This window comes from Ambystoma mexicanum, chromosome 1q (genome assembly GCF_040938575.1).
Source record: "Ambystoma mexicanum isolate Mex_15411 chromosome 1q, UKY_AmexF1_1, whole genome shotgun sequence".
Classification (NCBI taxonomy): domain Eukaryota; kingdom Metazoa; phylum Chordata; class Amphibia; order Caudata; family Ambystomatidae; genus Ambystoma; species Ambystoma mexicanum.
Window position 1 is genome coordinate 699,964,064 of NC_090922.1, and position 14,561 is coordinate 699,978,624.

Genomic DNA, 14,561 nt, shown 5'->3' on the forward strand with positions numbered 1-14,561 from the left:
CCGTCACTCATGGGAGCCTCGCATGCCCTGCTGTTTCCAGGTTGCATACCCCATTGCCATTCTCTATTGGCATCCAGTGCGGTCCATGTGTGTTTGCCCAAGCGCCGCTTCCTGCTTTGTTGTAAATACGCTCTGCCGGTCGCGATCCTTTGTGGTACTCATTCACGCTTTAACTTTGCTCGCTGTTTACCGGCGCATCCCTCTCCTTTGTTCACGGCTGCTCGCCATCTTGGATTCTCTTCAGCGAGCTGTCTCAGTTTTGCAGGGCACAAGAATGCTCCAGGCAAGTCCCAAGGTTTTAAAGGTGTGTGCCAGCATTTTCATGAGTTGCATGCAGGTCCTTATGATATTCTTTCCCAGATCATTAACGGATCGGCAGGAGCTCCTCCAGGAGCACGTCTGTTCACATGGCCCTGTAGCCACGCCCCCCAATTGTTTTATACATGTGCTGATTTTATGTCATGTTTTGATAGTTGAATAAAATAGTTTTTAATTATATAAGGGGTGGGAATATCACACATTTTTTTCATTGTATATCTAAGAAACCGGTGTATTCCCAAAACTGCAAATGTATTCCAAACAGCCTGACCCATGTTGTCTGGTTGATTTATTGCAGTCTGGCTTAGGGTTAAGCCCTCACATACTAAGGTACAGGTGTATCCCAGAATTCCCTTTTTAATTTACAGGGTGTATGTAGTGCATGCTACATGTACGACCAGCGAACTCGCGTACAAAGACGGAGTGATGTGGTTGAGGTGCGAGGAGATGATGTTGAGCCGCACTACACCCCATGTCGAATTTGTGGAGCAGCTGACGCTGAAGGGATGATCTATCAACATGAGGAATCTGCAGTCCATTGAAAAGCCCGACACAAAAGCTGAGTGCTTGACACAAATTATTTTTTACTTAAAGCTATTCTCAAGCGTTTGGTATCCGAATCCTGACTTCACTTTTGACCAGCTCCAAGATTATGCTCTGGTATTGGTGTGATATTTGGGAAACTAAACGTGGTTTTCTGCGTATTGGCCTGTTATTGAATTTTCGAATTATCAATGTCTTACTCCGCTTGATCTAGTGGAGTGTGCGTAAAATACAAACACTAAAATCGATTGATCCAATTATGCTTTGAACAGGAGTTCAGCTTACTTATGTGCACCTCATTGTTTGTTGGCTGCATGACTTCAGGTACAGCCTTGTACACAGCATTCATCCTTCCCCCTTTGCTCCAACAGTACAGGCATATTTTTATGGTCTGCAATTAAACAAAGGTGTATGTGCTTTGCATTGGCCTGGCAACAGAAAACCATTGTTTGTTCACAATATTTTTCATAATTTTACTCAGAGTTAGTGGGTTAGGGCAGGAAAAACAGCCATCATAAAAGAAATAGCAGCAAGCCCAAAGCGATCAAGTGGGCACTGGATCCATGTAGTTTAATACATTTCCTTTAAACACACTTTCATTCTGAATGTTTCGACATTATATTGCCGTATAAAACAAATTCTGTACAAAATGGTAATAAAATGAACAAAAAGATTCAGTGAGGGTTGAAAGTAACCGCAGTTTGTAATGGTAGCACAATGGAATGGTTGACTGCACGAGAACAAGGTACACTGCAGAAATGGTGAGCAGGGGATAAAAGAGAAACAGAATAAAGATATGCTGTCACTTTAAAGTCTCAGGATTTCTATTGACCCGATCATGCATTTCCAACTGGCGTCCAAAATGTTTGTCAAAGAGCTTATAAAGCACAGCAGCAAAAATCCAAAGTTGTTTTATCGAGCCCCAAAGCCATAGTAGTAAGGTTCATCTGGACGATAGCCATATGCTGTAGTAGGGCGTCCAGGGATCGCAACTGGCTGACCAAATCCATCTACGACAATTCTAGGAAAATAGAATGAATACAAAAAAAAGTTGAAAATGTCCCAAATTACAATTCCATTGTGTTTTTCTTTACAACATGCATCACAGTAGTCTTCAAACGTATTCAAGAGATAGCAAGAAAAGGTCATTTTTGTGTTCCAAAAAAGATAATTCTCATGACAGTCAACAGGTTTAGTGTTTCTACTTCCTGAATTCTCATATTAAAGGATAACAGTAATGTTTACAAAATTAACCCTTCCGTTTCAACCTTCATATGCATGTTTTACCAAAAGGAGACTCATGATTTTGGTGGTTTGGAAAAGGACAATTTACTTACATGATGTAATATTCTTTCTCACATAAATGACCTTCCTTCCACAGATTGGTCATCCTAGAAATATCCTGCAGGCACAAGTCTGACTGTGGAATTCTTTTCAACCACGAGGGGATCCAATTTGCATCACCATGGAAAGAATATTAGTCTTTCCAACCTATTCCTACCTCAGACAGATTCCCCATCTTAGAAACACAACCAGAGGGAATATTGTGAAGAATCAAAACGTACACCAGGAGCAACTAAAACAGGTCACCTGACCAGATCAGGACTCTAGGCAATGTTGCTTGGTGAGCGTGTGCAAGGATTCCTTATGTAAGCGCTTGAGAGATGTCCACAACGCTGCCAGCCTTCAGGTAGAATGAATGCAAAGGCACACAGGATCTTCTGGTTGGCGAGAAGGTAGCATTTAGAAATACAGACAGAACAAACATTCTGTCTTTGCACACTGGAAGCAAAGAGGTCTGCCTTAGGAATCTCAGTATCTGAGAGGATTTCCTCCAGAACTTCTTGGCAGAGCTACCACTCATGGAAGACTGAAGTTAGTCTGCTCAAAGAAGCCACTACAACGTTTTGTCCCAGCAGGAAGGGATGCTGTTAGAGACAGGTTGCTCTCCAGAGCCCAGAACCAAAGGCACATTGCTTCTCTGCACAGTGACAACAAACCCACATCACCCAGTTTGTTGAGGTAGTGCATTGCCACTGTTTTGTCTGTCTGGTCCAGCACACCTTTGACTTGCACAGAGGGGAGAAAGCAACCAGGGCCAGCCTCACTGCTCTAAGATTCAGACAAATGATCCTTGGCACCTGTCATAGACCAAACCCACTCACTGTAACATCTTACAGGTGGGCTAACCAGCCTTTCAATGATATATCCATAACGAGCAATGACCCAATCAGAAGGTTGCCTAACACGGACCACCATACAAGGTCTCACAACCCCCTAGTCCGAGACTCGCAAAAGATCTGACATGGTGTCCTGGAACTGAGATCACCGACGGTGAAGTAGTCACTGTAGGAACCTCATGCGTAGCCGAGCCTCCAGCACTATTATAATGCAGGAGGCTATGAGAACTGGCAATTGCAGAAAGGTTGTGGCTGGAACCACCTACTGGGACTGGAAGATGTGAAGCATTCAGAACATGTTCACCACTTGTTCCTCAGGGAGAAGGGATCCCCAGGCGAAGGTACAGAACCACAACGATAAACTAGAGGGACTGGGATGGCAAAACATGGGACATCTTGAAGTCGAGGTCGCTAGACAAGTCAGATCTATGAAAGCCTTGTCAAAACAGGTTCATCCCTGTTCCTCTAAAACCATCAAGGACCACATTGACACCCTCGCTCCGGCCCTTGCTGATTGTTGAAACCACTCCTTTGCCTCAGGATCCTTCCCTTCCCCTCAGAAGCACTCCCTTGTGCATCCTCTTCTCGAGAAACCCGCAGCTTATCCTTCTTGTCCAGATAACTATCGCCCAATTTCCATTACTCCCTTTCTGGGCAAACTCCTGGAAAGGTTGGCTATCTTTCAGCTTAACCTTCATTCCAATTCTGTTGGCTGTCTCCATGACCACCAGTCTGGCTTCAGAGCTGCCAGAAGCAAGCAAACTGCTCTCCTGAACATCCATGAAGATCTGCTCTCCAACCTTGACTCTAACATTCCCTCTTGTCCTCCTCCTCCTTGATCTCTCTCTTCTGCCTTCAACATGGTCAACCATACCATCCTGCTCAACGATCTCCGTAAAAACCTGGGTATCACTGATCAGGCACTGGCCTGGGTGACCTCTTTCCTCTCTGATTGACCCTCCCAAGTCCAACTTGGGTCCTTCCTATCATCTATCTTCCTCTCTACCTGTGGAGTTCCCCAGGTGTCTAACCTCTCGCTCTGGCTTTTTAACCAATACCTGATAACTCTCGCCCACTGCATAGCCATTTTCTGCTCAAATATCCAGTGCTACGTTGACGACAACTCATTTTCAGGCTGCCCTCGGCCACTTCCTCTTCCTCTCTCATCACTGATTGCCTAACTGCCATTCAAGATTGGTGTGCCGCCAATGATCTTTGTCTGAATGCCAGAAAGACTGAGATCCTCTTCATCGGCACACCTTCACCATCCTTTCCCCTCACTCTCGGGCCAGCTTCCCTTGACCCTCCTCCTACCCCCACCTCCGAGGCTAAGAACCTCAGGATCATCTTTGACTCCATCTTTTCCTTCTCCGCCCACATCTGAGGTCTCTAAAAAGTCAAACTTCCTACTGCACCTCCTCAGAGGTACTCTGCCTTTCCTCTCCTTCCCCCAGTAGCTCATGGTATCCCAAGCTCTGGTTCTCTCTAGGTTGGACTATTGTAACAGCCTCTTTCTAAATCTACCTGCCTCTACTCTCCGCCCTCTGCAACTAATCCAGTCCAGGACTGCAAGTCTTGTCCTTGGCCTCAAGCCCTGGGATCTGATCTCTCCAGCTCTGAAATCTCTCCATTGGCACCCAGTGGATGCAAGGATTAAATTCAAAACCCTCTGCATTGTCGACAAGGCTTTCTGGGGCCTGGGTCCAAAATACCTTCAGCTATCCCTCCGCAAATACCTCCCCTCGCGAGCTCTTCACTCCTCTACCTCTAACCCCCTCAGGGTCAGCCGTTTTTCAAAGAAACAAGCTGGGGGTAGATTTCGGTCTTTGGCTGGGGCCTCCCTCTGGAACAGCATCCCTGCCACTCTAAAACTTGGAGAACCCTCTCCGGTTCCAGAAGCACTTCAAGACCTTCCTCTTTTCTTCTGCCTTCGCTCCCCCTCTTCCCTGTTCTGTTTGCTCTTGGCACCATGCACCTGGCCACCCTCTGTCCTCCGGGCCCAGGTACCTGCTCACCCTGCCACCCTCCCGCACTGTCTCAGGGCCACCCCTTACACTGGGCCCATGCAGCCCCCCCTTTTTCTTCCTGCACTTATCAGACCTTCCCCTTTCTGCTGCCTTAAACCCAGCACTTGCAAATTGCTGGCTGCACTACCACTGTTTGTTGCCTTCATTATTTATTTATTTATTAATTATTGATCTGTTTCTCCTCTGCTTCGCACTTTCCACTTCTCCCCCCTTCCATGCACTTTTCCCTTCCCCCTCTCCCATGCACTTGCGCCTTCTCAATGTCACTGGGCCTAGTAAGATCGCTCTTTTGTTCTCCCCTGTTCCCCTCCCTTGCCTTGTTGCGCTCTGAAACACTTGTGTACAAGCGCGATAGAAATAAAATATCAATATCAATATGAGGGACTGGGATGGCCAAACATGGGACTTCTTGAAGTTCTGGGTGAAGTCCAAACTGTACAACAGGCTACAAGTGCAGTACAGATATGCCATCGCCTGGTCTGGAGAGCAAGTGCGGATGAACCAGTTGGAAGCAAAGAGGGGCTGGACTGGTATGAGGATGGGATGATGGTGTTAAGCAAAAGGTAGAAAATACTCTATGTCAGGAGACAATACCTGGTGTCACAGCCTGTAAGGCCCGAACTTCGGATGTGGTATGATGCCACTCATCTCTGAAGAGGGACAATCTCTCTCACATTGAGTGGTGCTTGAAGTCCTCTTCACAGAGGCTTTGCATCTGGAACAGAAGTGGGCACTCCCAAGGTGACAATGTCCCCCTCTTTGAGTTACCCTACCTCTTCCCTGGCAGAGGAGAGTAAGCGCAGGTGCTGCTGACCTGCAGGTGCCGGCCCCAACCATGGTGAGCATAAGAGATGAAGGGGTTAAAACCTCTCCTTTAGCCTTGGGAACGGAGGGCTGGGAATGGAGGGCTGTTGAACAGCTTCGCCCAAAGATATCGCTGTGGTTTTGGAGGAATGGAACCTTTGAAGGGACTCCTCAACCTTAGTCTCGAGAGGTTGTGCCCATCAAAGGGCATGTTCAGGAGTTTCTTCTGGATATCTGGAGCAAACACTTGGTCCTCAACCAAGAGTACCTACTGAGGAACATTCCAGTGGCCATTATGTGTTCCACAGTGTCAGTTGTGTCAGGGCCTGGCATCAACATCGGGTGTGACGCTTCTTTGCCATCTTGCACTAGCGTGTTGAAACTCATTTCACTCTCTGATAGGTTCTTCTCTGCCTCAGAGGCCACTGTCCAGAGGCCAAATGAGAATTTGGCCAGGGCACAAGAGGCCTACACCACCCTTAGTACCAGGTTGCTAGAAGGGAACAAATTGCACCCCCCAAGGCAACGAGGCAAATGAGGACATCTTAGAGGTTGGCTGTCACTACCTGCACTGCCAAACAGACTGAGGAGGCATGGATGAAGACAGGATCCAAGGGTGCCAGGTGATGCTTTTTTGACAGGTCTCGGACTGATGCAGGGACAGAGGAAGGCCTTTCGCAGGCCTCCAACACTGGGGCATCCACTTCCCGGTAGAAAGGCAGCAACATCTCTTTTTGAGGGCCCACATTCATGTCAGTTAACTGAAATTGTATCTTCTGCCTGGAGGTGCCTACAAGCCCACCTCCTTTACCATCATCTTCTGAAAGGAGGAATGAGGCTTCCCCAGGGACAGTGCCGGAAAAATGCCCATCTCAGGGGCAGTGTTGATGCCATTGGCTTCCTGTAAATTCAAAGCCAGTCACACAAGATTCTCTCCTTCGCCATAGAAGTTCTTTGCAAATTTTAACTGGTACTTAAATAACTCACAATTACTACCAGAATCTCTCATCAGTAGCGGTGCATATGGAATTGCAAACGAAATGCCTATCCTTTACCGCTCAGATTAAAAAGAAAAAACTAGTCACATTTTTCATTTTGCCGATTATAAAATATTATGGAAAAATTGTGCCAAGTTTAACATATGGAGCTGAAAGCAAAACAATAAAGATCCTCTGGGATAACATTGAGGTTATGTTGTGGAAAGACACCTTGAATCTGCCTAAAGGGGTTCCTATTGGCAGTTTCCGATAAGAATTGGGTTTGAAATCCCTAGAGGTTTATACTAAATCGCTTCCCTTATTCAATAAGCTGCTCCTACCTCCTGCAGGCTCTCTATTTGCCTAACTACAGTAGTTAATGATCATGTATTAAACAACTGGGTTGGGGCAATGTATAATATTCTGAACAGCATTGATAGTTCTGCCTGGAAATTGAGAGAGCATCCACAAATAAATAAATAAAAACTCCACTAGTGACATTGGATCTCAACAAGAGAGCACTGTCTCAGTTACAAGCTATATAGATTCACTCACTCAAGTTTCGGTGAAAGGCGTACGTTTTTTAAATACTTATTTGAGGCGATCGCCCAATAAACAATGGAGAAGTGATTTCTTTTGCTTAAAGCTTAACCTTTTTACTACTTGTGAAATAACTGGTATATGTACGACAACAACCGATGCTCCTAATACCTGTAGATATTGCAAAGAGGTGTCTGCGAGTGAAACTCTGGAACATTTACTAGTATGTTGTCCTGAGCTTTTGAAAAAACGCCCTATGCAATTTTAGTTATTCTGCCAAACAAATTCTATTGACATCTGTAACTATTTTATGAGCGGAAGTCAGATTTCTTTAAGAAAAGCAATGCTGAATTTCGTACGAGATATTTTAGCAATGAATTATGTCCTTTTTTAATGTAACGTTAACGGAATTTTAAGAATTACATTTTTAATTAATTTTGTTATGTATTCTGAAAAATGACTCTTGTGATGTATGAATCAATTGGTTGCGAAAATGGAATTGGTATCGGATTAAGATGTGAAAGGTTTATTGTAAAACCCAAACATTAAGTAAAGAAAATGCTTTATTTTAAAAGGTTTTGGGGAAAATCCTCGGCTCTCTGAATCACTGGGGTTCTAGTCTAAAAAGGATAAGGATCACCCTCTTTTTTGAATATTTCAAACATCGTCAACAAACTTGCGCTATGGTAGCAGAGCATACAATTGAGGTATAGCGTGGTGAGGGGAGCTGCCATGGGGAGCTTGAAGCACAAGGGTGGAGAAATACAGCCCTGTGCTGGATCTGTGTCAGATGGATCAAGACCGAGCCCATAGGCGTGCGATCATGGTCTTGTGAGGGGTCCCTGCTAATTTCTCCGAGCGCAGTGGGCCCTGTGAAGATAGAAGCAGTCAGCCCCAAGACCCTGGCAAAGATGTCAAGCATTTAAAGATTTACAATCTTCCCATTCCTTCAGGGTGTAGTACCAATGAAGCAGATTCCTCTGAGAAGTTCCTGAAACAGCGGCTCCTCTTCTTTTATGAAGAACAATGGTGCCCAGTTTCCTTCCCAGGTTGCTTATAGATCCCTTGCTGCCAAACTGCTCTAGCTCCCTTACCCTCTCCCAGATCATCTTCCCGCTCCCTTATATCTCTGCTTTGCTGTGTACTTGCCCCTATGACTTGTAAAGCGCTCTGTTGCTTCCTTAAGCTAGGTCAGCCCTCTACATATACCCTATAAATAATAATAATAATAATTGACTGCTTGGGGAACGGGACCTCTTGCAGTGCTTCTTCTCATCTTTGTGTCAGAGATGGTTGTTGTTCTCTCCTCCGTTCTGCATGCAGGGACCTTGAAGGTGTTCATTTGTCATCCCTGTGGGTAAAAATGAAGAATTTTGCGGCACACTCCCATAGGGCCTTTGGGTGCATGGATTAGCACAATCTTGACGCCCCAGGACACCACATCAGAAGGGAGTAACTGGAGCTGTAGTATTTCACAACAAATTCTGTGCTCGCAATGGAAAGTGTTGTAACACATCTGTGCAGCCTCCAAGGCGGCAGCAGGTAAAGCACAGAGTCCGACGAGGCACCATGAGCTACTCTCTTACTTCCCGCTGCCTCCTATTCAAGTGATTAATTCCCTGCAGGAGGGCCCCACATTTCTAATGTCTTGAGATCAAGTCAGTGGAATTAGGCTAAAATGCCTAAAGCGCTCTGAAGCCATGCCACCTGTTACCACGCTTTTGCAGGAGTGGTGGTCTCCTTTTCAAATGTGGCAGTTCAACCTCGCCACATCTGATCCTGGGAAAATCACCTTCTCTTCGAGTGCCTCTGTCCGCTTAAGTGTCATCATTTGGAATGCATACACCAATGACCAACTTAAGAAGTGCTGCCTAAAAACAATACAACTGCCGGCAAAGCTTTGGTATAGGAATTGCAAAGAGCCTGTGAGGAGTGAGGGAATAGGGGGCAGTGAGGGGGATCAAGTGGGTGAGGGAAAGAAGTGTGGGGGTTAAAGGGAGGTACAATATGAGCAGTGTCTTGTTGCTTCCTGGCTACGGTCCCAATAGGACAGCACTTCACCTGTATGAACCAAGTTGAGTAAAACTCTTAAAAATACTCACCTTCCAACTGTGGAGCATCTTAGGTATCTGGGTAGGAAACCAATATTTTTATCAAAGGGTGACAAAGATTTTGCTCGGGTCAGCTTGCACATGGTATCAATCACACGGATCCAGTCGATTCATTTCATAGCTCCCTTTAACTTCATCGGATTGGTCATTAAGGTTTCAACGTCACAATCACATTCCACTAATACCCTAGACATGAGATGCGTTAATTTGGACAGGAATGATGACGAATACTGTTTCAAATGTGTGCCAATATCCTCATAGAGCGAGTTAACTTGTGGAACCATAATTGATCTACAAAGGGAGGTGGGCCTCCATTCAGAGTGCGTCTGGAGAGACCTTAGACCTAGCTCATATCTTATGCTGGCCATTGCTAAACTCTGGGGAAGGCCCAGCACCCTTTTCCATATTCGGCCCTCCAGTTTTGGCCAGTTTGTTTCCCAGGACACAGGTTTCACTTCTAACCCATAGAGGATAACTGGAATCAACTCGGAAATATAGAACTTAATCGGGGGGGGGGGGGGGGGGGGATAAGGAGAATTTGCAGAATGTTACCAGAAGTTTTCTCATTTGGGATGTTAATAAAAGAAATGTAAAAAAAATATCTTTTTAATGATTTTAAAGTACAACAAAAGTCAACATCGAAAACATCCCTCCCCCACACCCCCCACCCCTCGCCCCCAAATTCCCTTGGACTCGAGACGACTTAACATTGCGACCAGTCTTATGCAAAGAACACTATGTTAGGCTTCAAAACATATCAAGGACACAAATGTTATAGGGGCACCATTTGAACATATAGTCACTCTGGAGATATTGGAGAACCGGGCCCCAGTTCAGATGAAAGTTCTCGGTGGTTCCCTGCAGTTCACATGACATCCATTCCATAGTTATAAAGTGCCATAGCTTTCTTAGCCATTGGAGTTGTGTCGGGGGCATCTGCTGCTTCCAGCCTTGGGCTATGACCAGCCAGGCTGCCACAACCAGAACCATGATCACTTTCTGTTGGCACTTGGAGTATGTTTTCTGTGTGGGGTCCCATATGCCGGCCAGCCATACGCTGTTCTATAGCTTTTCGGCCCCTTGAACCATTTTCCCCACTTGTGCCTTGACCTCGTTCCAGAAGGGGGTAATGCTCGGACATGCTCTCCAGATGCGTTTCCCGTCGCCTTCTTGACATCTACGCCAGCATAAACCGTCCGTGTTTGGATATATGTCCTTCAGTCTCTTCGGAGTTAGATACCATTGCAGCAGTACTTTATGCCACATTTCCCTCAGGTGGATGGATCTTGTCAGAGTGGCAATGTTTCGCCAAGTTCCTTCCCAGTGGGAGCGCAGAATTTCCATCCCCAGCGTCCCCTCCCACCTCTTCATGTACAACCAACTCATTTCTTCCCCTTGCGAGTTCAGATGTGCGTACAGATTGGATATCAACCCACGCGTACCTGGATCTGTTATCATGTAGGTCTCAAATTGCGTAAGGTCTCTCGTTCCCGCTTCTTCATTGATCCGGGAGGACAGCCAATGACTCAATTGAACATATCGATATATTGCTATGTCCTCGCCACTCCCAGTTCCTGTACGCAGTCTTCAAACGACCTGAGTGACCCGCCTTTGTACAGCCCACCTGTTTCCATGACATGAAGGCCTTCGAATCCATCCCTGGTGGAAAGTCGGGATTGTGGAAGAGCGGCATAAACAGAGAAGGGTGTGTCGTCAGGCTTCCTCTCTTTATTGCCGAGTCCCATGCATTAAGAGGAGCGCTCAGTATTTCGCTTATTTGTGTGTTCATGTGTCTGTACCTTTTGTGAGACCACAAGAGGTTCGTAAGCGGGCCCCCGGCCACAGCTATGTCCTGCAGTGCCCATTTGGTCTGTGGCTAATCGGCCACCCACTCTTTAACAACTCGCAGCTGCGCCGCTTCGTAATAACTCTTGAAGTGTGGAAAGGCCAAGCCCCCCTCTTTAACGGCTGCTGTCAATGTGGCCATTGCCACCCTCGGTCTCCTGCGCTGCCACATGCATGCAGATGCCATTTTGTTTAGCGAGCGAAAGAAAGACCTGGGGAGTCTAATTGGAAGGGCTTGGAAGTAATACAGGACTTTATCTGTATGAATCGTCATCTTCACGGCCGAGATGCGCCCCCACCACGAGGTAGTCCGTGGCGTCCATCTCGGCAGTTTTTGGAGGTGATTGAGTAGTTCCGGATAGTTTACAGTGTACAGTTGACTCATCTTGGCGGTGAGTTTGACTCAGAGATAGGTTATCTTGTCTCGTGCCAGCTTCACTCCCTGCTACAGGGCCAGGCTTGAGATACTCATGGGGTTGGCCGATAAATTCAGTACCTCTGATTTGTTTTTGTTTATTTTGAGGCCTGAGATGGCTCCAAATGCCTCTAACTCGCTCATCAGTGTTGGGAGGTATCTGGTCAGCTCGGTCATTGCCAGCAGCATATCGTCAGCGAATGCCATTGTTTTATGTTCAACCCTGCCCATCCGGACTCCCTAAATTAGGTGCCGAGGTTCTAGAAACAAGGCATACAGGAGTGGGGACAGTGGGCACCCCTGTTTCGTACCCCTCGTCTACGCGACAGGCTTGGACAGGAAGCTGTTGACAGCGATTCTGAAGGAGGGATTTTTTTGTTCGATTTTAACATCCCCATGTAAGAGTCCCCGAAGCCCATGTGTACCATTGTGTGAAAGAGCTGCGACCATTCAACTCGGTTGAACGCTTTTTCAGCGTCTAAGGCGACTAGTATAGCCTCAATGTCCGTGCGTTCGGCCTTTTCTATTATGTGGCACACTCTCTTGATGTTGTCCGCTGCTTGCCTTGTGGGGAGGAAACCCGACTGATCCGCATCCACCGGAGAGGACAAGTGTACTGTTAACCTATTAGCTAGAACTTTTGTAAAAAGCTTTGCATCCAGATTAATGAGTGCTATCGGCCTATATGATCCTGGGAGGGTGGGATCTTTATCCGGCTTCAAAAAGAGCACTAGTTTTGCCTCATTCATTGACGCTGTGATGTTACCCCTTGATTTGAATGCGTTAACAGGCTTGTGAGCCTGGGGGTCAGGACATGTCGAAATCTCTTGTAGAAAGCTTCAGTATACCCATCTGGGCCCGGTGCCTTGTTCTTGGGGAGTTGTTTGATGGCCTGTAGCACTTCCTCTTGCGTAATGTCCATGTCTAGTGCTTCCCGGGCTTCCTCAGACAGAAGTGGGAGGGGTGTTTTCTGAAGGTATAGTTCCTGGTCCTCCTCTTTTGGAGCACTCGTGGTGTATAGGTTCTGATAGAAGGATCTCATAATCTCACCCATTTCGTCGTTGGTCGTTTTCTGGGCCCCAGAGGGATCCACCAGCGCCAAGATGGATCTCTCCCTGGTCATCTCCCGGAGCTGCCGAGCGAGTAGGGCACTGTAGTATCTTTGTTTTGTTCTCATGAGCGCATGGCTCTCCTTTCGGGTATGCAAGAGCTCCAGCTGGCCCTGGATGTGCTGCATGGCCCGCTTTTTGGCCCTGCTGGGGTTAGCTGGTGCCTCCCAGTGCACATCGCGCAGTTGAGATTCCAAACCCCTCTCCCATTGCGCTAGTTGTTTCTCTCTTGGATTTCATTGCTATTAATTCACCCCGCAGGACTGCCTTAAAGGCATCCAACACTGTGTCTTGTGGGGTCAACTCTGTGTCATTTTCATTGAAATACGTTTCGATCTTCTCCTGAATTTCCTCCGCCAGCAGTGGGTCCTGCAGGAGCTCTGAAGGAAATCGCCAGGTCTACACCCTACCCTCCCTGGTTTTGAGTGCCAGGGACAAAGTTATTGTGGCATGATCGGAGAGGACGATGGGGCCCGTTTCAACCTCTCTGATTGTGCCTATAAGGGCCGTAGAGACCCATATGTAGTCTATTCTCGATAGAGAGTTGTGGACATGGGAGTAGTGCGTAAAGCCCTGCTGGTCCCCATGCTTTACTCGCCAGGCGTCCGATAGGGAGAGGGAGTCAAATGTCTTCTTTAGTGCCTCCGAGGGGGCCTTCGATCCTTAGCTGTCTCTACCTGACCTGTACCGAGTGGGATTCCAAGCCAAGTTTAGGTCTCCTCCCAATATGATTTCTCCCGTCGCAAATTGTTCAAGAGATCCCATCATGTCCTTGCTGGGTCTAATGATGGTGTGCCGTGGGGGTTTCTGTGGATTTGCGCTAGTAGTTCTGGGGGAGAACTTTGTTGTGAGCCGGGGAGAGGCTTCCTGGGGCCACCTGCTCCCAGCAGAGGTCTGATCCCAAGTGTTAGTGGGCTTATCCTGCTGTGCCTGTTAATTCTATTACTTTTATCTGTTGGAGCGGCGCATTTAGGTAGCCAGTGGGGGCAGTCTCTGTTTCAATACCCGCTGGGAAGGGGTCCACTGGCCCGTGTTACTTGTGGGCCCCATATATGGAGGTACCAGGCAGGGTGTCTTTTTGTATGGCCCTCCTCCCTCCACTGTGGTCCGTTGTATATATATTCTCTCACCTTCTGCGTGGAGGGGGGGTGGCTTGGCGCAAGGCGTTCCTTGGTGTAAGAAGGCTGATCCCCACTGGGTGGTACGGCAGACACCGGCGGTCTTAAAGGCCCCTGGAGATTGTTGCGTTTGGGCTGCAATTGTTTACTTGCTGGGCTGCCGGGGGGTGCCCCCGCTCATGTTCCTGCTGCGGTGTTGGATGCGGGCCCCCCCCGCACTGGAGGAGAGTTACTCCCAGGGCCGAACTCCCCCACCCCCGATCCCCACCTGGCACTCGCCCAGCCTCCACCCGGTGGATCACCAGCCACCGGGCTGGGAGCGCCAGTGCTGGGCGGCGCACTCCCGCTCCCCGGGGTGTCGCCGGCTGGGCTGCGCACCCCCATGCCTCCCTGGTGATGTGATGGCTCCTCCGGGCCCGCGCTGGCTCCTGTCCTGCTCCCGGCCGGGCGCGCTGGGCTCAGCTATGTCTACTGCCACCCAGCGGCTCTCTGGCGATGCTGGGGAAGGAGTCCACCAAGTCGCGACTCCGGTCTCTGCACGGGGAGCCTGCCACTGTGCTCACCGTGTCCGCGG

General features: G+C 47.8%; 1 protein-coding gene across 2 annotated transcripts in view; it reads right to left on the reverse strand.

Annotated features, from left to right (window-relative positions):
- Positions 1 to 1,405: 1,405 nt before the first annotated feature.
- Positions 1,406 to 14,561, reverse strand: part of KIFAP3 (kinesin associated protein 3) — a 1,278,226-nt gene continuing 1,265,070 nt past the window's right edge. For both annotated transcript variants that reach the window (XM_069641307.1, XM_069641308.1), the window contains one exon: positions 1,406 to 1,882. In XM_069641307.1, coding sequence (XP_069497408.1) covers positions 1,774 to 1,882 — 109 coding nt within the window. In that variant the 3' untranslated portion in view covers positions 1,406 to 1,773. The remainder of the gene's footprint in view (positions 1,883 to 14,561) is intronic.